The sequence below is a fragment of the Phalacrocorax aristotelis genome, chromosome Z, assembly GCF_949628215.1.
Source record: "Phalacrocorax aristotelis chromosome Z, bGulAri2.1, whole genome shotgun sequence".
NCBI lineage: Eukaryota > Metazoa > Chordata > Aves > Suliformes > Phalacrocoracidae > Phalacrocorax > Phalacrocorax aristotelis.
In genome coordinates this window covers 33,360,761-33,382,797 of record NC_134311.1, presented here as the reverse complement: position 1 = coordinate 33,382,797, position 22,037 = coordinate 33,360,761, and the positions used below count along the sequence as shown (strand labels likewise).

The window sequence follows — 22,037 nt, the reverse complement described above, 5'->3', positions numbered from 1 at the left end:
TCATTTAGCAAATCTCAAAGGCTCATTTCTGAGGCATTCTGAAGCAAGAGAGAGACACATACCCATCCACATGTCAGTTCAGCCTAGAAGTGGTGGAATGACTTTCCACCAATATGTGCTTGTGTCTTTCCACTCAGAAGGGGCACAGGTGATTGATTCATCAAGACTATATGCCTTGCTTTTAGGTAGCCATAGTTAGGTGAGATTATTCCACCCTTCAACATGTACTTCTTTAGCAAGCATCTGACATACATGCTTGGTCACTTGCACATTTTACATACGACCATTAATGTTTTCAGGATTGATCAGTATTAGGACTCATTCAGGATTGATCAGTTTAGACTCATCGTTTTAAAACAAAGGATACGTTTTTCACATGAAATCAAACTCTTTTTTTTAAAGACAAAACTAGCAAAAATACCAGTCCTATCCATTAAAAAAGCTATCTTCTCAGGGGAAAAAAGTCCAAATGGGTTATTTAAAAGTTTGGAATACCTAACTGTAAGTCAGTTCAAAGGCTATTTAAAGTGGCTGAGAATGTTGGTCAGATTATTATTTCAACCTCCGCATTAGCCTAAATGCGTGATCAATAAGTACTGTGTTGCAGTTTTAATTAGGGAGGTACAATCTCTCAGTGACCCCTAGAAATACTAATTAGCCACATTTCATCAAATTACTGTATTATTGTAAAACATATTTGCATTTCTTTTAAAAGTCTTTTTATACAGAACATAAGTGCACATGTAAAATCTAAAGCCTGTTCATTTTTGTTTGGAATTAATATCAGTTTGTGTGCTTTTTGCTTCAATAACCACACTGTTTGTTGTAAGACCAAAGTGTGCTTCAAATCTTGCTTGATATATTAGTCATACTTCAAGACACTGAGGTTATCAAGTGATTTACATTGCTAAATATATTTGGGGTGGTCTAAAGTTCAAGAATGAAGGCAAGAGAAACATACCGTGTAAAAGAACTGGGGAAAGGGCAATGTGCTTGAATTTCAAAATTGCCTTAAGGTGTATCTACAGATTCAAGATGGTTTGAGAGTAATAGTTGAAAGAAAGTTTAGTACTAAGATTTCCTATACTACATTTGTTTGATGCATCATCTGTGTACTTGCAGGCATATACAGGGAAAGGTTGGGAGTGTTTTGTTCTTGTAACTACACCTGTTTTGTAAAATACCTTTAGCTGTTTTCCTGACACATTTACTGTTCCTCTTTGACATTGTGGTTTCTAGAGTTGGGCAGGAGGTGGAATTATCTCAAGACTCAAATCGTACACCTTTCCAAAGGCTGGCAGCAAAAAGGTGCCTCATATAGTCTTTCTAGGTTTTTGACCGAGTTAAAAGGACTTACACTTGACTAATTTAGCTTTTTTTTTTCCTCCCTTTTGGCTTGCTGTTACTAAATGTGTGTCTTGGCTACTAACAATTAGATTGTGAAATTTTTGTAAGCTTTCTGCTTCTTTCCTAATCATCTGCATATGGCCTTGATTTTATAACTAAAGCAATGGTTTTAAAGATGTTTTAAAAATTGAGGGACTGTTTTTAAGTAATTTCTCACATCCCAAAATATTAGTGCAGATCTCAACATGTCTGCAAAGAAAATGTAAGTGATAAAATATTTTTCAAAAAACAATCACTTATAGCAGAACAAAATTGTATTTATACTCTGAACTATCATTCCTAATCAGAAGATTGGCGTGCTTATACAATGCTATTACTGAGCATGTTTAGGGAATAAACTGTTAATAACAACCACAAAATACATTCTTAGAGAACCTGTGTGCACAAATCTTGTTATGCATTGACTTTAATTACATTTAGGCAAGTGCGAGATGTCACAAGACCAAGCAGAATGGGAAAGGTGGTAAGATGTCAGGGAGTCAAGGGGAACCCAGCCCTGTACTAATGAAAATGCTTCTGCATGGCCATAAAAATATGCTGTCCCGTAATTGATGTAGTTGTAAAGCATGTAGTTAGGAGCTTTGTTTGCATGCTGAGAATAACACGTGTCCCTGTTCCACCCATGAGTGTCTCTTTTTGTTTACTTATTTATTTATTTATTTATTTCCAGTTGCTCTTCAACAAAAATGAGCAGGCATAAAAAGCCCTAGAGGTACGCTGCCATTCAGAGTGAAAAACTATATTTGACATATACTGTATTTGATAATCTTGGTAAATAAAAGTTATTCTGTTTTTATAACTTCAGTTCACTTTTGTAGTGAAGTACCACTAGCTGTTGTCATCTCTATACTCTTACAGGACCCATGTCTCATATTTAATGTGCTGTCACCTTGTACAGATACCTATACAGTAGACACGTATACACAGTATATACATATACGTCAGGACACGTTCTAAAGCCATCTGAAAAAAATTGCCATACTGTCACACATTAGACAAGAGCAGTGTTTTAGTTCTGTTCAGAAAAGTGAGTGTTGGGTCTGAATTCTCTAGGTATGGCTTTGGTCACTCTGCTGTCTGTTCACCTGGTAAAACCTGTGCTTCTGTCTGGTTGCTTTCTGCAGTCAAATACCTATTTCCTGCCTTCTGGAGAACGTACACAGAGTACAGACTGAAGCATATTGGCAGAGAAAGACCACTCATTTAAGAAAATAATTTCAGAAATCTGATATGATCACCATTTACACATACTTAATACTGAATACTCAAACCTACAAATTTCATCATACTGCCAAATTTTAGAGTCTAAACAAAAGTCCTGCTCTGAACATTTTCAAAAGCTACCATCCATTAACCCCAAAATGCAGAGTTTACCTTAAACGTAGTCAATTAGGCAGTTACTTCTCTTATGTCAAAAACTGTCAGAAAGTAAACCCCAAAATTTACGCTGTTCTATTTAATCCTTCTTGGAAATAATGGATTTATTTTTTTTTAACTTTCACAAACTAGTTATTTTGATCCAAGTGCTAAAGTTACATCCAAATCTTTCCAGCTGTTTTACTGACTACTAATGTAAAATTGGCAATTTAGACAACAATTTAAATGAACTCGTGCCACCTAGTGGTGTCTAAGACGTCTTAGCCAAAGCTCACTGAGGATTTGCCTAATAAGGACTTTGTCATGCAGTATTTTTCTCTTTGGTTTGGTGTAGCAAAATAAGATTACTTTATAGTCTTACATTTATGTTTGCGTTTTTGCAAATCAGAATTATTAACCTGAAATCACATTTGCTGTACTGATTGCCTTGATAAGTACATTCTTTACTATAAGATTATAATCTTTACCATCAGACTTAGAGTAGTTAGAGCCGTTTCATTCATATTTTAAAGCAAACAGTAAGTGGGTCTTGTCCTTATTGTATCAACTAGATGCTGTCAAACCTCCTTAGGGCTTATCCCACTAAGGCCTTATCCGTGCGTAGAAAGTGGTATTCCTTTTACTAGAAAGATATCTTTGAGTCCATGCAAAGTCTCTGCCCCTGCTATCTTCTCATTGTGGAGGTGGCTATATTACTATAAAAGTGCCACACTGGTATAGCCAGTACCTAATAAGCGGAAGAATGACACATTTAGATTAGCTTAACTATAGGTACCTGAGAAGTTCAGCCAATGCAAATTAAACTCTAGCAGAGTAAAAAAATATGTTGATGTGAAAACAGGACAGGGTCACAACAGCATTCTAGTATGAGAGAATAAAACGACAGCCTGCCCCATAGTTTACAAGCGTACCTACCACAAGGTGTCACACAGTATGTGCCATTTTCAACAGGCTCCTCTAGTGGACTCTTTTCTGTATTTCTTCTTACTGGACAAGCAAATCCATGGTTATCTGACCATTCTCTGCTTCTTGTAAGAATACAAGGAGTAATCTCCTACCCTATACCATGGTTGTATTAAGATAAAGCTCCCTTTATCAGAAAAAGATCTGCAGAATTAAAATTGCTGTTTTTAAAATGTAGGGCAGAGGGGCCTCTGGATTTAAATGACAGTTAAATAAAAAGGAAATTTTTTTGTACTGTTACCCAGACCACTGTACATGCAATGATATATACCTCATGCACCATTTCTAGTCAGCCTCGCTTGACTTCAAGAGAAAAATTCCAGCCTTTCTGCTAGAAAATCCTATTCAAAGGCATCAAGGTGCTACATGCTACGAATACATAACTGGCAGAACTAAAGAAAAATGTTTGATGTTTTCAGAGTGCTGCACAATATTCCGAAGTTACTAATATGAGCTTGAAAAGGTACCTGTGAAACGTCGAATTGCAGTTCAACCAGAAATATTCATGAAAAAGCCATTGTTAAGCTGTTTCATCAAACTGCAACAATGGGGAATATCATTCCACACATACATATATATTAGTTAGCTAAGCTACACTAATGATATGTAAGACATTATCACTCATCTTAAACATGAGCAGCTCTCTGAGAAAGAGAACCCACTTCGTTAGATTCAGTGTCACTGTATCATTTCCAGTTCACAGCTGCAGAGTTTTATTCACAAGCAGAGGAGTGATGCACTCTTTTTTTTTTTTTTTTTAATGCAGTTCCCAAAGAAGAGCATCCAATCCTTTCTGATTCTTTTATTTGTTCTTGAATTGAAAAGAGCAGAAACATCTCTATATGTCCCATTTGAGAAGTCAGCGACATCGTGGCCAGGGCTATATTTTTACCAGCTGCTCTGCACTAGTGAATGGATTCTTGAGATGTATGAATTTGGTGTACATGAATTCTGTTTGGCCAGATCAAAGTGTGCCAGTTCATACACTGAAACCTAGGATCAGGGATATTTAACTGCCTCTCTAGTCTGCAACTAATACTAATCTCATGAGAACTTAGGCCCTCCAAGTTTTTTTAAAATTTGTGGGGTTATCCAGTACTGGCTGGGTATTTCTTAAGTGTTTCCGCCCTGTTGTTCAACAGCAATCAGATGAAGCTTACTTAGCAGACCTATGCAAGGTGTTGCAGTGGAATGAGTAATTTCCATCATTATGATTCAGCCTGCAAGGTTATATTGCCATTAAAAAATCATCACTTCTTCAAACAGTAAGTTCAAGTCCATTTGAAATCTTGAGCTTATCATTTTCAAAGGCCTTTCGCAAAGTGCTTGTGTCTCATTTCTTGTAAGCTTGGGTTACAATGAGGAAAGTGGTACACAAGCTTTTTATTCATCTAAAAATGAGGATGATCTGCTGAAGTTGTACCCTTCTGTGGGCTGAATTTATATTCCTCATTATGTAGCAGCAACTACACAAATTCTATCTAGCCCTTGACTGTTTGGAAAGAAAGAAAACAGAGCTGCTGTGCTTCATTGGTTAGCCTGGAAATACAGCTACACCTCTATGACTTTACCTAATTGTGACTGCAGAAAAGGTTTCAGTGATTTATGTGAGGGGTGTGAGGCTTGGGTTCAGATATTCCTATCACACTTTTTGGTGCACAGTTGAGATACTCCCCACAGTGAACAGAGGGCAATTGACAGTTCTATCAAAGCTTTCAAAAAGCAAAGGAGTCCCAGAGCAATGCAGACTCTTCTAGATATCATTTTCTGAACACACTGCGTTTCTATCAGAAAGATTATTTTATGGGTAAAGTATGCAAAAGATAGCCATTGAAACTGTAAATCTATCATTCCTAAGTATTTCAGATCTTTCCTTCTAGTGTTCTGGAAACTGCCAGCATCTTGGCATCTCAGTCCCTTTTTTAAATAGTTGCCATATTTTTATCCTTTTTTTCCCTACTATACTTTCGGACCCCTTGCCCAAGAAGTATTAACCAGAGGCTTTCATAAAATCCATGCAAAGTGGCAATTTGCATCTGCTTCCTTTGTACTTGTATCTGTCTAGCAACAGGTATTAATGTCAGTCCATATTGCTTTGTATCCACTCAGTTAATTAAGTCCATTTACCTTTTGGAATGTAAAATGATCTCCCCTTTAATGTATAAATATAGTTAACATAGGAAGCAATAAGACATCCAGAAAGCTATCCAGTGGACCTGTAATCAGTTCTTAGTAGTAATACTGAATGGGTCATAGTAACTAGCAATAAGATAAAAAAAACCCTAAGAAGGCTTGATGTGTTCTGAAGCCATACAGGATATAGGAACTGCACAAACTAAAATCACTGTGGTCTCAGTAAGTATAATTCCATCTGATTTTTTTTTTCTTTGCAAAAGTTCATTAATATTTTTGACTGAACGTAAGCATTTTGCTATACATCCTGACATAGCGCAGGGAAAGACTGTCCCAAGTTTTCACAGTGAAACTGCCAGCCCATCACTTGAAAGGTTTAGGACTGAGTTCCAATCTTAGTGCGGTTTTTTTGTTTTAGTGAATGGCCTGTGTGTGAGATAGAGTGATACAGATCTTGGAAATACAGTTCTTAACTTACAGACCTGGCCAGGTGTACCAGGCTAGAAAAACAAAACTAGAGCTGAGGATCTTAGAATCATAGAATCGTTTAGGTTGGAAAAGGCCATTAAGGTCACCAAGTCCAACCGTTAACCTGTCACTGCTAAGTCCACCAAACCCATGTCCCTAAGCACCACATCTACAAGTCTTTTAAATACCTCCAGGGATGTTGACTCAACCACTTCTCTGGGCAGCCTGTTCCAATGCCTGACAACCCTTTTGGTGAAGAACTTTTTCCTAATATCCAATCTAAACTTCCCCTGGCACAACATGAGACCATTTCCTCTTGTCCTGTCACTTGTTACTTGGGAGAAGAGACCGACACGTACTTTGCTACAATTTCCTTTCACATAGTTCTAGAAGGACATAAGGTCTCCCCTCAGCTTCCTTTTCTCCAGGCTAAACAATCCCAGTTCCCTCAGCTGCTCCTTAAAAGGCTTGCTCTCTAGACCCCTCACCAGCTTCGTTGCTCCTTTTTGGACTCGCTGCAGAACCTCCATGCCTTTCTCGTAGTGAACACAGTACTCGAGGTGTGGCCTCACTAGTGCTGAGTACAGGGACACGATCTCTGCCCTGCTCCTGCTGGCCACACTATGCCTGACACAAGGCAGGATGCTGTTGGCCTTCTTGGCCACCTGGGCACACTGCTGGCTCATGTTCAGCCGGCTGTCAGCCAGCACCCCCAGGTCCTCCTCTGCCAGGAAGCTCTCCAGCCACTCTTCCCCAAGCCTGAAGCATTGCCTGGGGTTGTTGTGACCCAAGTGCAGGACCTGGCACTTGGCCTTATTGAATCTCATACATTTGGCCTCAGCCCAACGATCCAGTTGGCCCAGATCCCTCTGTAGAGACTTCTTACCCTCAAGCAGATCAGCACTCCTACCCATATCTTCTTTTATCTCCTGCATATCTTGTTTACACTATTCATTTGCCTCCTTGTGCTTGAGATTGGCAGGTTAGTTTGGTCCCTGACCTACCTCAGAACTGTCTCAGGGCTCTTGTGGCTTGCCCTGACACCAAATGGCCTTTCAGCACTGTTCCACAAGACCGAATGATTCCAGTCAGAAACGTTACCCTTATCATCCCTGATGCCATCATGCGCATCTCATTAGGTCAGAATCTTGCCAAGCGTTGGCCTCCAACTTGGGGTTTACTTTAAAATCTATGTAGTAAAACCTTTTGTGCTTCATCTAACTGGGCAGATCATTTCATTACAATGTAAAGGTCTGTACAACATGGGTCAGGCATTTTCCCTAAAAAATACAGTTTCCAAGATAAAACTTCTTTTGCACCCAAAAATTCAATCCTGGACATCTCTCAAGCTCTGTTTCTCTTCACTTGAAAACCACAGCTCTTTCAGGCAGGAACTTATGCCACTGAAATCTTCAGTTATTAAAAAGAAGAATTATATACTCAATTTTGCAATGCAAATATTGCAAAATAGCCCCATCCAGTGTTTTGCAAATACAATATACCTTTGTTTCCTATTTGAGCTGAGCAAACTCATGTTGATGTTTGAATTTCTGGTTTTAAAACACTCTCTCAGGAGGGTGAGGTCACTCATGAGTAGAGTAAAAATTCTCCATTGAGGAAGAAAAGGGACTAAACTGCAGAAATATGTTCTGTAATTCCCTGTTCCTAACAGTTCACAGTCAGAAGAGAGCAGATTATAAGTTTCTCTCATCTATACTTTATTGTGCCAGACATCCTTCAGCCAAGGAGCTTCAGAACACACCATGTTTCTGCTGGAGTGGTTTGTGTGCTCCATGGTATTCCTCTGACAAAGAGTAAAGGCTGAGCGATTGGATTTGAACCAGATGTTCAAGTACAGTAAGAATTAGGTTATTTTCTCCTCCTCAGAGAGACGTACTGGCCTAGTATCGGGTCCATGGTGTTTGTCCATGATATTATACAAGCCTATTAAAGTAATTACTTCTCACCCCAGTTTCTTCTAAGTGGAATCACTAAAAATCCACAAGAGAAACAGGGAAGCATTTTTTCTTTTCATTTGTGCTAGGAATTTCTCTGTGGCCTAGATATGGAAAGAGATATCTTGGAGAGGGAGGAAGGACAGATTAAAGAGAAATCCTTATGACTACTTATGTTACAAGGCAGATTTGAAAAAAGCATGTAAATTTTATATCTGCAGAATAAGATTTGTGCATAACCCATTCCAGTTAATTCTCTCAGATCGAATGTTCTGATATATTTGCAATAACTTTTTATGCTTTAGCAGTGTATGTTTCATTTGGCCTACATATTTACTCAAGCAATAACCTCCAAAATGAAATGAACTTTGTTGGATCTCTTTCTTACTTTCTGATTCTCACCTATGTGTCTCTTGCAATCATTATGCCCTAATCCTCAGGGGAAAAAAAAAATTCTTTTAACTTACGCATTCATAATTAAACACAAAAACTGTATTTGTGTGCTACAGCTTCAGGGAACTATCGGCCACTCACCTGATGAAGCACCTTTTAATCCGTATGTGCTGCAAAGGAAGAGGGGTCTTACAGGAGCAGAAAAAGGTAGGCAGAGTAATTTATGTCATTAATACAATTTCCTTCTTTATGCCAGAGATCTCTCCTCAACCCATATTTCTTCTTTCTTCCATGTATTGCACATCATGTTGTGTATTGGTATCACCACTATCATAGCTCAGCCTTGGTAGCTGAAACTGCCAGATGTCACTGTCTGTAATAAAAGTCATTTAGCAGAAATCCCTTTTTCCATTTTGAAGTGAAACATTATTACTTCCTGACTCTAAAAGCTGCACCCCTTCACTCCATAAAAAGAATTGTGCCCTGTTGCATCCACAGTGCCAAGCTGGTGCTTAGGCTTTCTGTAAAATGCAGTTAAAGATGGGTGCCTAAGAATGAACTACATATAAGGCAGCATTCTGAGTGAAGAATTGTCTGAGGTAACTAATGGGAAGTACTAAGGAGAAGGGCCAGCCTTTAACCCTCTTTCTGTCAAGGAACCTCTTCCTGGTTTCACATTATGCAGGTCCTCAATAGTTAAGAGCATGTCACCAGGTGAAGGTCACTCTCTTTTGGGGTGTTCTAAAGGTCCTGTAGCTGGACTGCATGTGGTTTCTTTATAATGCCCTCATAAGTCAAACACACTGATGATACTGAACATAGAAAGGGTGAATATAGTAGCTATTGCAGAAAAAACTTCTTATATAATGTCTAATTTTTTCATTGATTGAACTGCAGGTGATCAGAGAGAGGCCTTACCCATGGATACTGAGGTCTATGAAAGTCCATATGCTGATCCAGATGAAATAAAACCAAAAAATGTCACTCTTGACAGAAAATTGTTAACCTTGGAGGAAGGAGAACTTGGGTCTGGCAACTTCGGTACCGTAAAGAAAGGGTTCTATAGGATGAAAAAGTAAGTTTCTCCTTCTGTTTTCATGGAGTCTAACATGTAAAAGCTCTAGCCTTTATTTTTCAGAGCAGCAGTAATGTTTGCATGTCATTTGGGGTGACAGACTGTACCCAAGTAATTTGGGCTAACATTCACTGTTTTCTCTCTTTGTACGTACACTCATACACTCATTTTCGTTTCCTCTGCAGACACCTCTTTGCCTGCAGTATAGTCACCTCCCAGACATTATTTTTGTCTGTAAGTGGGGAAGTGCCCACTATGACTATTTTCTCTCCTGTTAGGGATGACAGAGTGGGAAGTCTGCTGCCTTCCACCATAGTTTGTGTGGGCAGTCATGCTACTCAGTATTTCCCATCTGCACAACCTCTCTTTGAGAAACAGTGTAGAGTGCCATGGACAGCTTGAATGTAGCAAAGAGGTTCTCACCTAAAATAAGTATGATAAATACCCATTTCAAGAAGCTGGAATGTTGATTTTCAAGAAGACAGAACAAGTTTGGACCTCTTTTATTGAGTAACTGCAGTAGGAACAGACCCTGTTTACACTGGTAGAAGTAGGAGCACCTGACTGTTCATGCATTTTCATAGTAAAATGTTATAAGTATATTGTTTAAGTGCATGGGATGATTATGTATACAATTCCAACACTTGAAGCTGGAGGCGTTTCTTTAACCAAGGTTTTCAGAGCCAGGAAGGATTTTTCTTATTCCAGTCCAGTCTGAGGGGATTTGAAGGGCTCTGGTCCCAGCTTGTGTGTTTGCTAATCTTGTTTCACACTTGAGCTCTGTTGATCTCATCAGTCACTCTTCCACTTATGAGCTGAAGGCTGCAGGAGTAGGCTTAGTTTTGCAGGATTTCAGAGGACTGCCTTGGGCCCTTGCAGTGCTGCATGTTCTAGTCTTACCCCCAAAACACCTCAGTACTTAGAAAAGCTTTATGGCATTCTTGCCAAAATAGGCAAGAAAATTTTGTCCAGTACATTTGTTTTCAGGCTTGCTAAGACATTTTTATGACTATTCATAATTTTCTCAGGTTCTTTCCATTCTCCCTCTTTTACTTAGCTGGATTCTCAGCATTTGATAGAGATATGTTCCTGTTACAGTTGGTTTTTTTCCCCTCTGAATGTCAGTTCTGTCTTTTGTTATAGTTTGTACTACGTGCACAGAAACGTCAGAAGATTGTGTGCATTTGCACACAGACTTTTCAGCAACTAATCCCAGAACTGAATTCTTTTTTGTAGGGGTGCCAAGCCAGTGGCTGTAAAAATTCTTAAGAATGAGAGTAATGATCCAGCCATAAAGGATGAATTACTGAGAGAAGCAAATGTAATGCAGCAACTGGATAACCCCTATATTGTCCGAATGATAGGCATATGTGAAGCTGAAGCCTGGATGTTAGTAATGGAGATGGCCGAACTTGGGCCATTGAACAAATTTTTGCAAAAAAATAGGTATGTACACTTTGATTCCATTTAATAGGATTTATCCAAAGGGGAAAAAAAAAAGATACAGGTCTTTTTTTTTTTTCTTTAAGGGCAATTTTAAATTAATATGTTGTTAATGTAATAATTAATTATTGTAGTTACTCTTCGCTGGAACATGATTATCTTGTGTGTGTTTCCTAACTGTTAAGTATTTCTGGTAAAATAGTGCATTTTGAATAAATTAAAGAATTTTCACGTCTTTCGGTTGCTCATTTATTATGATCACACGTCATCTTGCTCAGGACATTCTTATGCTGCCTGTTCTAATTAAAGCGTAGCTAAACATAAGTGGATCAGGTTCCTAGTACAATGTGGGGAAGTTCATAGTAAAGATTTGTATTTGAACTCCATGAAAAGTCATGAAAATGAACTTCTGACCTCTTAAAAATTCAATTATGATTTTCAGACATGTCACGGAGAGGAATATAACAGAGCTGGTACATCAGGTTTCCATGGGGATGAAATACCTGGAGGAGAATAACTTCGTTCATAGGGATTTGGCTGCAAGGAACGTGCTATTAGTCACCCAACATTATGCCAAAATTAGTGACTTCGGACTTTCTAAAGCTCTTAGTGCTGATGAAAATTATTATAAGGTAAGGCTTGCACAAGGCATGAAAGCTCTATAGTAGCATACCTTAATAATGTTATTTTCAATTAAAATGCAGTTGTTTTTAGAAGTTGAAAATTAGAAATAATATGTATCATCCATTATTTTATAGCCTGATAATAGGTAACTAATTTTCAAAATGCATGGTGGCCATTGAGAGATGTGTAGGGGGGAAGCGGCTAATCCCTTCTTTTATTTGTGTACTTCTTACATTTACTTTTGGTGAACTGGTTGATATCCCTAAGAAAATTGAATTTTTGGAACTGTTTGCAGGCTTGCATAGTTCATTAGGCATAACAATGAACTATACAAGCCTGGGAAAACAGAAGTTGAGGGCCAGAGTCAGAAACTGAGATAGGGAAGCACCTGTTTCATGACTAAATCCTTGAGGAGAGTTGAGAGACTGATTAAAGCAAACATCCCACCTCAGAAGCTGCTGAGAACAACGGGGTGATGAAGTGTGTAGTCAAGGAGAGCAAGTAATTGGGATGTAGATAAGAACTAAAACAAAGTGCCCAGTATGGGAACTATCCTTGTGATAATACTGAAAATCAGGCCCATAGGCCAGGAACCACCACCTCTCTAGTAAGTCCCTTAATCTATGAGCATGCACAGTAAATTAAAGTAAGCTGTACTGTTACATCCAAGTGAGGAAGAAATTAATCAATTATTAGCTGAGGCATGTGAATATTAGCTGTGATTGATATATTTAACTGTATAAATGCCTTGTAGTTTCTCAGTACAGGGTGCTAGCTTTGTGGGTTACCACCTAGCACCAATCTTTCCGCAAAAATGAATTTAATAAAACACCTCTGCTCTGTGTGTGGTTTGGCATTTTGCACACCAGGTGAATGAACCCGCTTTTCAGGATAACATTGTCATTAGAAGGTTAAAATTTATGTTGGAAATTAGATACCTTCATATATAAAAGGGGGAAGATGTCTTTGCAGGTATGAACTTTTGGGCACTTAAAGTTTTCACCATGTCCAAAGAAAATTTAGGCTAGCACACTGTATTACTGCCTAACAGAGCTCATTTTGGGGGATTTTTTGAAAGAAAACCATTGGTAAATAATAACTTGATCTAAGCAGAATATGTTTAGCTTGGTTTTAAACTAATTGGATCTCTGTACAGCTAATGGGACTGAAGTAACTGCCACTTTTAATAAGGTAAAAACGTCTGTGAGAGACAAAGGCTCTAATTGTGTCTGCGTCTTTTTTCTGATATATTGTTCTTGCAGTTCAAATTATTTCTTCATTCTACCTATTCCCTTTCATCAGCTATTTAAAACTAATAAGCCAGACCACGAAACGCTGCAGAGGATGAGCAAGCACATACTCCTCTCTGATGACCTTCCTATGGGAAGAGTAACTGCTGCCAGAAAAGGCAGTAACGTCTTAAATCACTGTCACTAGCCTAGCCAGAGCTGCTTGTTGGAAGTTTGAGAATTGCTATCAAAGGCCCATTCTCTTTACAACTCCACAAAATGCAGTGGGGTTCTTTCACTAGATTTGGCACTGTGCTGGCATAATTTGACACTTGCGTGGCTGTAACACAGTGTTATGACACGATTTAATCAAACTGCAGTTTGCCACAAGGTGGTCGCTGTGCTTTGAAATGGAGCATCAACCTCAAGTAATAATGAGACTCAGCGTGGCTGGGTATGTATCTCTTAGCCTCTGTGGAGAGCCTAGATGAAAAATCTTACTTTTAAAGAGCAACTTTAAGTTAAATGCCACTAAAAACATGACTCCAGTTCATTTAGCTAAACTTTGCTTTACCATAGATTTAATTTCAGTGCATTATTTTGAAAGTGGAAGACTAGGAACAATTTTGTAACACTTTTGAAGAAGCTGCTACCCAGTCTTTCTAATGCCATCTGTATCAAAAATGTTATGGTACTTAGTACAAATGTGTGTGGATGTAAGTTAACTGGGCTTATATGAATTCTGATGTTGTTTACTACTTACCACTGTCTGTAGCCTGCTTTTTTTTCCTTTCTGTTATGGCTTATTTTAGGCACAAAGTCATGGAAAATGGCCAGTGAAGTGGTATGCTCCAGAATGCATGAATTTCTACAAATTTTCTAGCAAAAGCGATGTCTGGAGCTTTGGGGTTTTAATGTGGGAAGCTTTCTCTTATGGGCAAAAACCATATAAGGTGAGTAGTTCTATCTGGCAATTTTTTTTCTGTAAAAATTCAGAGCAAATTTGAACCAATGCCTTTTCCTGCCGCAAAGGGTTATTGCAGGACAAAGCAGCCCTTAGTGCCCCATCTGTTGTAACAGATGAGTAGAAGTGTAGCCCCAAAATCAACTCCAGGTCTCTGTTTTGTACTCGCATGTTTGCTGTAATCATTTGCAACTTGGGTGACTGTTCTGGTCACCCTTTTCCAGGGAATGAAAGGTGGTGAAGTTGCCCAGATGATTGAAAGAGGAGAACGCATGGAACGTCCTGAAGTCTGTCCAACGGAAGTCTATGATCTAATGAAACTGTGTTGGACATACAAGTGAGTGTGATGCGATGTTCTCTCTTTTAGTAGAAGTATATTTTAATCTACTTAGTTAATAGCTAGAAAGGTGGGGGGAGAAGGGTGTTTCAAAATACATAGTTTCAGCTGCTGTTTAGCTTACAAGCAACCTCCAAACTAAGGAGCCAGTTGCACTTTCGAGTTAACATTATTTGAGTTACTGAGCACGATACTAGAAGCTGATTTTGCACAGCTGATTTTGATGGAATAGTTATATACAAAAAATAGTTGTATAATAAAAACCAAGCCATTCCACAAAATGATCAGTCTGTATTTTGAAAAGAAAGTTTGAAATTAAGCAAATGGTTTTGTTTCATTTTGGATTGTATTTTGCTTAATTTTCATTTCCAAGACTTTTCTTGACTGAGACATCAAAGTCATATTGCCAAATTATTCATTCCATTCCTCAATAGTTAATTTTTTTGACCTATTTTTCTCTTCTCTCATTTCTGAATATAGTCAGGTTGGATCCCACATTGACTTCCTATTAGTGATAGGCAAAACATATTTTCAGGTCGTACCTGTCAGACACATATTTTCTGGTCAATAAAAATTCCAAAGGTAGAATTATTAAATACAGAGAATAATAGAAAGAAAGCCTACCTAATATTCTTTTTTTATTAGTGTATTGCAAAAATTTATTAACAATTTTTTATGGTTTATCATTTTAAACTGTTTTGTTGAAGTTACTTTTAGCTGTAGGAAAGTCTCCATAAAGCAAAGACTACTGTAATGTCACTTACTCTTCCAGTTCACCATCTGGAGAAAATGTGTGTCCAACAAAGGTCTCTGGGTTCCATTTAAGTAGCTGTGGTACTTCACTTTTAGGTACCTTGCTTCTTTGTTAGTTTTATTACCCCTAGTAGTCTTTAAAGAATGTGGAGCCACAAAATGATTTCTGCCTTTTGGTTTGACTGAAAGAATGCTGTAACAGTTCTAGGGTGAGAGGGATCATTTTTTGTTATTATTAATAAGCATATCATAAAGCATGCTGCTTTTTATTTGTTTGCACTCAAATATCATTAATATTGGAAAGAAAATGAAAAAAAATTAAGAAGAAGGGTCATGTCAGGCAGCAGAACTATCTCAATATGTAGAGTATTATTGTAAGGGCTTGTCAGTTTAATTGTGTTCTGCCAAATCAACAAGGAGTTGCAGATAAAGAGGAAAGAATGACAGTACAGCCATATAGTGTTTGTGTGTAGGCTTCTCTCAGTGGTGCTAAGCCACCCTGTATGACTGTAGCACCCATTGTAAGGCAGATATTGTAATGTAAATATTCTTTTTTTCTAGATTATTACTGAAGTAAATGAAGTAGAAAATGAAATGGAGATGATTTGCTGTTTCTTTCTTGTAGTACCTTTAACAACCACAAAGTAACAGGCATGATAGTAAATCCACTGACTGGATGCTCTGTAGTGACATTTGCCACTTGGTATTCCTTTGTAGCATCATTTTGGTAGCCTTAAAATATTGTGAGCAGCTTTACTTCAGCGATCGCTGAGGTAAAGTCCCAAGCGCTACAAGGCCCATGCACCTTTACAGCGTTTTCTCCTTCCAACGCAGTGATACTTGTCGTCTTTCCACAGTGTTGAAGACCGACCAGGATTTGTTGCGGTTGAGCTGAGATTACGTAACTACTATTATGACATTTCCCACTAACAGCATGAAGAACAGCAGCTTCTGTGCCTCCAGCCAGCACCTTCTGGATGCAGTTCCGTTTCAGAAAACAAGCGACTTTCATTTTTGTACTGCCACCTTCACCCTGCAAAGCTCAGAGCTAAGCCCTGTGTCTGTAGGGTTGCTTTTTTTTGCCTTCTGCGCAATATCTAGTCCCCCAAATAGAGTGTTGAAAGTGGAGAGGCCCCAAAGCAAGGAGCAAGGATGTCAGAGCAGATGCTTATACTTTTGCTATATTCCATTTAATTTTATTTACAGTTCTATTGGCATTACATTTTGCGGTCATGTAAAACCTATTTAATGTCTTTCAGCCCTCTTCCTCTCTTGTATTTGAATGCAGATTGGGATTTAGATTCTTGTTATTAATATTCATAGCCCTCAAATGCATTAAGAGTTGTTCCAGCCTTCCCGCTCCCCAAGGAAGAATAGCATAAACATTCCTCACTGTGAAGGAAATTCATTGTGAATATGACACACTGTGAAGTGTGTCAGTTGCTTTGACTTTGACTTGACGCATGTTTGATTTTACCCCCAAGCCCCTTTAAAACCAAATCATATTCTCAGTAGTAATGTAGGCAGAGGGGAACTAGGAGATGTGAATTTCTACCATCATCATCTCCTTTAAATGAGACCAGCTTCTCCCATTCCTCATCTCATGTGGAAGCTCAGCTGTCCCTCAGGGAGCTATTTTCTTCCTGGTGAAATATGGGAACTCAGGGCTTGCTCTCATCTTCAACAAAACACATCAGCACCTAAGACAATGATTCTGGGTTTCAGCATGAACTCCATCACTGCATTCCTGAAAAGCTAGCTGTACAGTGAAAGGTGACAGAGCAGCTCCTTTCTCTCTCTGTGCTCTTTCAGTCTTTCCAGAGGTATCTTTTCCATGTATCTCTTTGGGTATACCAAAGCTCCTTGTGTTGTGTTTTGAGTAGCAATCATTGCTATCTTCTTTTCAAACATTTCTTGAAAAGCATTTGTGAGAATTGACAACACCTTACTGCCTCTAAAGCTAAATTTCACCCCTAGCTCAAATATTTTAAAACAGGTGTATGGACACTGAATTTACTTTTGTCCACTCTGAAATGTTAGTATTTGTCTTCTTATTAATGCCTGTGGGCACCTCAGGAAAAGGTATTTGTCTTATCAATCTTGTGTAATGGACCATGCATCTATATTAATGTGCAAGTATAGCAATGGTAATAACAAATAATGTAATCAACTTCTGATTCTCTTTTTACCCTTATGCTTTATTTGTCCAATCTCATTTTAAATATTATAGATATCAAAATTCCTATGACTTATTCCTCACAAGCATGTACTTTACTGGCAGTTACATATCTCTCAGGAGTCTACACACATTGTATCTAGTAGATATAGAGATTTTAGAAGAACATGAAGAATAAGATTTAGAATTAGATATATTTATTGCATATGGCTGGTTAGAACATACGTGTTTAATTGTTGTGTGAACAGGGTATTCGTAGAGGGGCAGTCATTTTTTTCCCTAACAAAGAAACTGTGTGGGCAAGTACAGTGAGAAAGCATGAAATCTTTTTCATAAAAGAGGTGATTATAAACAAATGTAGGAGTTACTTGGGGTTGGGTTTTTTTCATTTTACTAAGTTTATGGTCTGTTTTTAAAAATATACCTGGTAATTTTTGGTAGTTTAGTCTTGGGTGTCCAGCGCAAGACACTTCACAAAGGACATGCTACTGAAAGATACTGAGTGCAGTAGACCATGTTTCAAATGTGACCAAACATGACTTACATTGAAAATGATTTATTTTTTGTTTTAAGAAAATTTTTTCTACAAGAACAGCTTGTGTAGGTGTTAGCCGTAGTTATATGGAGGTGTTCTGTCGTTTTGATCCTGTTACAGAGAAATTGTTAGCTTTACATGTGCAATTAATACATTCATGGGGATATTAGTTGTAAACAAATTGCACAAATCTCTACTAGCTAGTGAGTGACAGCTCTCAATTTCCCTGAAAGAGAGAGCGAGAGAGAGCTATGTTTCTATATCTCTGTGTATATCTCTCTCTCTGAAAGTGTTTTTTGAGACAACAAACCTGGAGGAATATTTCTTCCCCTCTCTTCTGAGTGAATGTCACTTTCTGGTGTGACTCGATTATTTTTTAACCTCACTATTATGTAATAAAATTTACAATGGCAATATAAAGTATTGTGAAATAAATGGATTAGGTTTTAAAATTGAAATTAAAGACGTTGTTTTACAAAATACGTTGTTTTAACAAGAATCCTTTGATGCTTAAGCGCTTTCGAAAAAATGCTGGTGCCGTGCAGAGCATGCATATTTGCTGAATTATTGTGATTCTTGTGGAAGATTGAGATTCCCCTATTGACACTGAAAGGTACCTGACATGACAGATAAGCCTGCTGAAGCATGGGCTGCTTTTGGAGCAATTCAGGACTAACAGGAAAATACCCCAAAATATGCATGTTGTTATTACAGCTAAGCCTTTCCACGATACTGCTTTTCAACAACGCTGTGCTAGATCTGCAAGGTGTCAGGGATCGGTGCAGTGTATCAGCTGTCCAAGGATTTCTGCATTACAGGTATCAGCTATGCAGGATTTAAGTCACATAATACCACATGGAGCTTCCCTCAAACGTGCAGGCAACTGTTGTAGGTATTCTGAAATAACAACAGAGAGATCTTAGTCTTTCATTTAGCTTTTGTTGCAAACTCAAGTCCTCAGGAAAGCAAAGGCTGGATAGGACTGAATGTAAATCTGAGTAATAGGCAACAAAGGCCTAAAGGTAAATTCTTCAAGCAGGCACTTAACCGTTGCAGGGAGGCAGGGAGGGGAGATGATCAGGGACTGACTGACTTACACTATACTGCTGTGGTGGTTTTCCTGCGTAGCAAATCTGGGCTAATTGTTCCACCTTCCCACTTGTGGAACTGCACCATCAACTGCTGTGAAGGGGCTTTTGTCTTTTGGCTGTTGAGATTAGGTTGTCTTTATTTTTATATCACAATATAAAAATCACAAATGCTGTTTGGCAGCATAGCCCCGCAAGTATTTGTCATAGAGTTAAGGAGTAGCAAACTGGTGTGAGTAACTCAGACAAGAAGGAGCAGGTGAGAACATGTTAAATGGGTATTTCAGAGAAGGAAAACACTGTAATTAGGGTTGGTTGAGGCTCAAATCTACAAAATCATGGAGCTTTCTTTGAGCACAGGAGGCCAGGCATGTTTTCCCTTAAAGACCCGCCCAGATTTCTTAAAAACCCTGGCACAATCTCCACCTGCTTCAAGCGCTATGCAATAAAGGGGACCTTTAATCAGACAATGAGAAATACCCATGATTTCCACACCTGAAATTGTCACAGTCAGAACTGCAGGTTTGCTGAAGAGTGCACCAGAGAGCGCCCGGTGCAGCCGGGTGGTACAGCTGTATGGCTCGGCCCTGCCAGGAGATGGCAATGCTTGAGCACTCTTAGGCTGATGCACTTGCCCGAGCGTTTCTGGCACTCTCCCTTCAGCCCTGGATGTTGCTGTGCCGTGCAGCATGGAGGAAGTTGTTCGTCACTTTCCTGCTTGCTGTGAAGCAAAGTTCCATGTGAGGACAAATCATGAATGATTTATATTGTAATGGGTACTCTGTGGATGATTAACAGAGACTTCTGAGACCCTTGTGTCCCCTTGCCTTTTAAGTCATACCAGCAGTGGGGGATTGCAGGCAGAAAGATAGAGAATATGTCCCACGTGTGCATAGAATGGAGTGAGGGTGGCATCTGGGTTGAATAGTACAGGGGAACATTAAGCTGGCAGTTGTAATTACGAGCCCAAATTTTAGTGAGGTCAGAAAGCCTGTAAGTCATGCAGAAAAAGCAGAAGGAAAAAAAGAGGAAAAAAATGCACCATCTCATTCTTGACAGTGAAGAAAAGCAACGTTAGACTTAAAGAGATCCCAGACTCGGATGGAAAAGAGCCGCTTCAAGAGTCATTATCGCCATTCCCCAGCAGTGTGTCCCAGTGCTACACGCCATGGTGCAACGTAGGACAGTGGCACAACCATGTTTGGGCCCCAGCCCTCGCTGCCAGGGTGGCTTGTGGGTCTGGTGGGAGCAGGGAGTGGTTGTAAGACCGATGGGCAAGGCTCAACAGCTGTAATGTTGGACAACTGGGGGCTGAGATGCAAACATTTTGACTGGGGCAGCCAGGTAACCTGTGAAGGTTTGCAGTTGGAAAAGGAGGGGAGGAATGAGGGTGGAGCATGCACCAACTCTCAGGAAGACAAGGTATGTAGGGAAAAAAAAAAAGTGTCCTATTAGATTGATTAATAGTGCTACAAAAAAGAGACAAGCCCATGGCATACACGTCTTCCTTCAGGCGTGTATTACACCATGGACTACTGTGAGGCAACAGTCAGAGTGATGTAGTGCAAACCCAACTGAAAACAACAGTCGTCCAACTACCCAGAGCTCTCTGAAGCCAGCCTAGCACTTTGCATCAGTCTCTAAACTGGTATTTTTATGTTTTCTGTCATACATGTGTTAACTGAGGTGAATACCCGCTGGCTTCCTTGGCATATAAATAACTGCGCAGAGTATTGCCACTGCTTCCCTGAGGCAGTAGAGATGTGCACATTTCTTGATAACCAGAGAAGCAGAGGAAACAAGAGGCAGCTGGGGAAGGCATTACACTGCTGCCTATTAAAATTTATAACTTCAAATGTAAATAGCACTTGGATGACCAGTGCAGCATAAACGTACATAGATCATTAACTCCCACTTTTGTCTACCATCACAAATGCCTCAAACTGTCAGCATAAGAGCCTGTTAGGTCAAGGCCTTGCTTAGCTGTAACAAAGTCGTCATGGAGGTGTTCGCCTGCCACGCGGGTGCAGCTACAGCTGCTTGCCTGGCACACACTGTGCGCCAGTGGCTCGGTAAGCTGACTGCCAGGCTCCCTGTGCCTCTGTCATGTTAGAAATACAACCTGCAATACAAAAACAAAAACAATAGAAGCAAGTTTGCAAAGAAGGGTTCAGTGCCACAGAGAATAATGTTATCCATCAGCCCATGCTGCAGCACAAGCATGACTTTGCATGGATACTTGCTTGCCTGTCCTGCTGCATTGCCACCAGCCAGTGGCTGCATTGACATCAACACCTGTTCTTTCTTCCTGCTTTGTTAAAATAAAATTGTGCTGGTTTCAGCAACAGCAAGAGTGCCAAGACTGTAACTGCATGCCTGAGTGGCAGAACAGGTAGCAGAGGCCTTTTATAGCTGTCTCCTGCAGTTTGAAGACTTTGCTTTAAAAACGTTACATGCACACACGCATATGTAGTTGCTCCTCATTTTTTCCTACCTGTGTTCAATAACGCCGTCCCACTGGCTCAGTTCTTATGACACAGCCACTGTAGCCATATCTTCAAACCTTGTTCTAATTTGTGTGCAGATTTCATCGACTTTATTGAGTGATTTCTATCTGACTGGTTTATCAGGTTCCACCTCCAGTACCCTGAAGCAATGACCAGCTGCCAAAGAATTGCTAATGTTGATCTTGAGTCGTATTTTTAGAAGATAGCAAGGGAACTACGAGGAGGGGAGCGCTGCGGGGGCACGGGGACAGGGTTACATCAAGAGATACACCAGAGAATCGAGCTGAGTTTGCCAAAGAGCAGGACTAAGGGCTATTTTTTCCACTCTGGTTTGGAGTAGTTGTATATTGGCTGTTTGACTTGGTTCAATGTTTCTTTTCCCCAGCAGATGCATCACCTGGAGCCAACGCTTCTCTATTTTTCCACAGTAATGACACATCTTAGACATAGCTGGGTATAAACACCTAGATTATCACTGTCATTTTGTTTCAGCAAGATTTCCACTGTTGCCAGTAAATCCCCCAAACTGGGCCATTTATATGTGTGCAGCTACATTTCTCTTCTAGCAGCTTACACAGGCTTCTTTATTCTGACTACTAAGCTAATGTGC

At 39.3% G+C, this 22,037-nt stretch overlaps 1 protein-coding gene across 2 annotated transcripts in view; it reads left to right on the top strand.

The window, feature by feature from the left end:
- Window positions 1–17,653, top strand: part of SYK (spleen associated tyrosine kinase) — a 51,618-nt gene extending 33,965 nt beyond the window's left edge. Inside the window, exons 7-14 of one of the 2 annotated variants that reach the window (XM_075078832.1) lie at window positions 1,240–1,308; window positions 8,813–8,903; window positions 9,594–9,771; window positions 11,008–11,217; window positions 11,657–11,846; window positions 13,880–14,020; window positions 14,256–14,368; window positions 15,979–17,653. In XM_075078832.1, coding sequence (XP_074934933.1) covers window positions 1,240–1,308; window positions 8,813–8,903; window positions 9,594–9,771; window positions 11,008–11,217; window positions 11,657–11,846; window positions 13,880–14,020; window positions 14,256–14,368; window positions 15,979–16,051 — 1,065 coding nt within the window. In that variant the 3' untranslated portion in view covers window positions 16,052–17,653. The remainder of the gene's footprint in view (window positions 1–1,239; window positions 1,309–8,812; window positions 8,904–9,593; window positions 9,772–11,007; window positions 11,218–11,656; window positions 11,847–13,879; window positions 14,021–14,255; window positions 14,369–15,978) is intronic. The other variant, XM_075078833.1, reaches the window with a different exon arrangement.
- The last annotated feature ends 4,384 nt before the right edge of the window (window positions 17,654–22,037 follow it).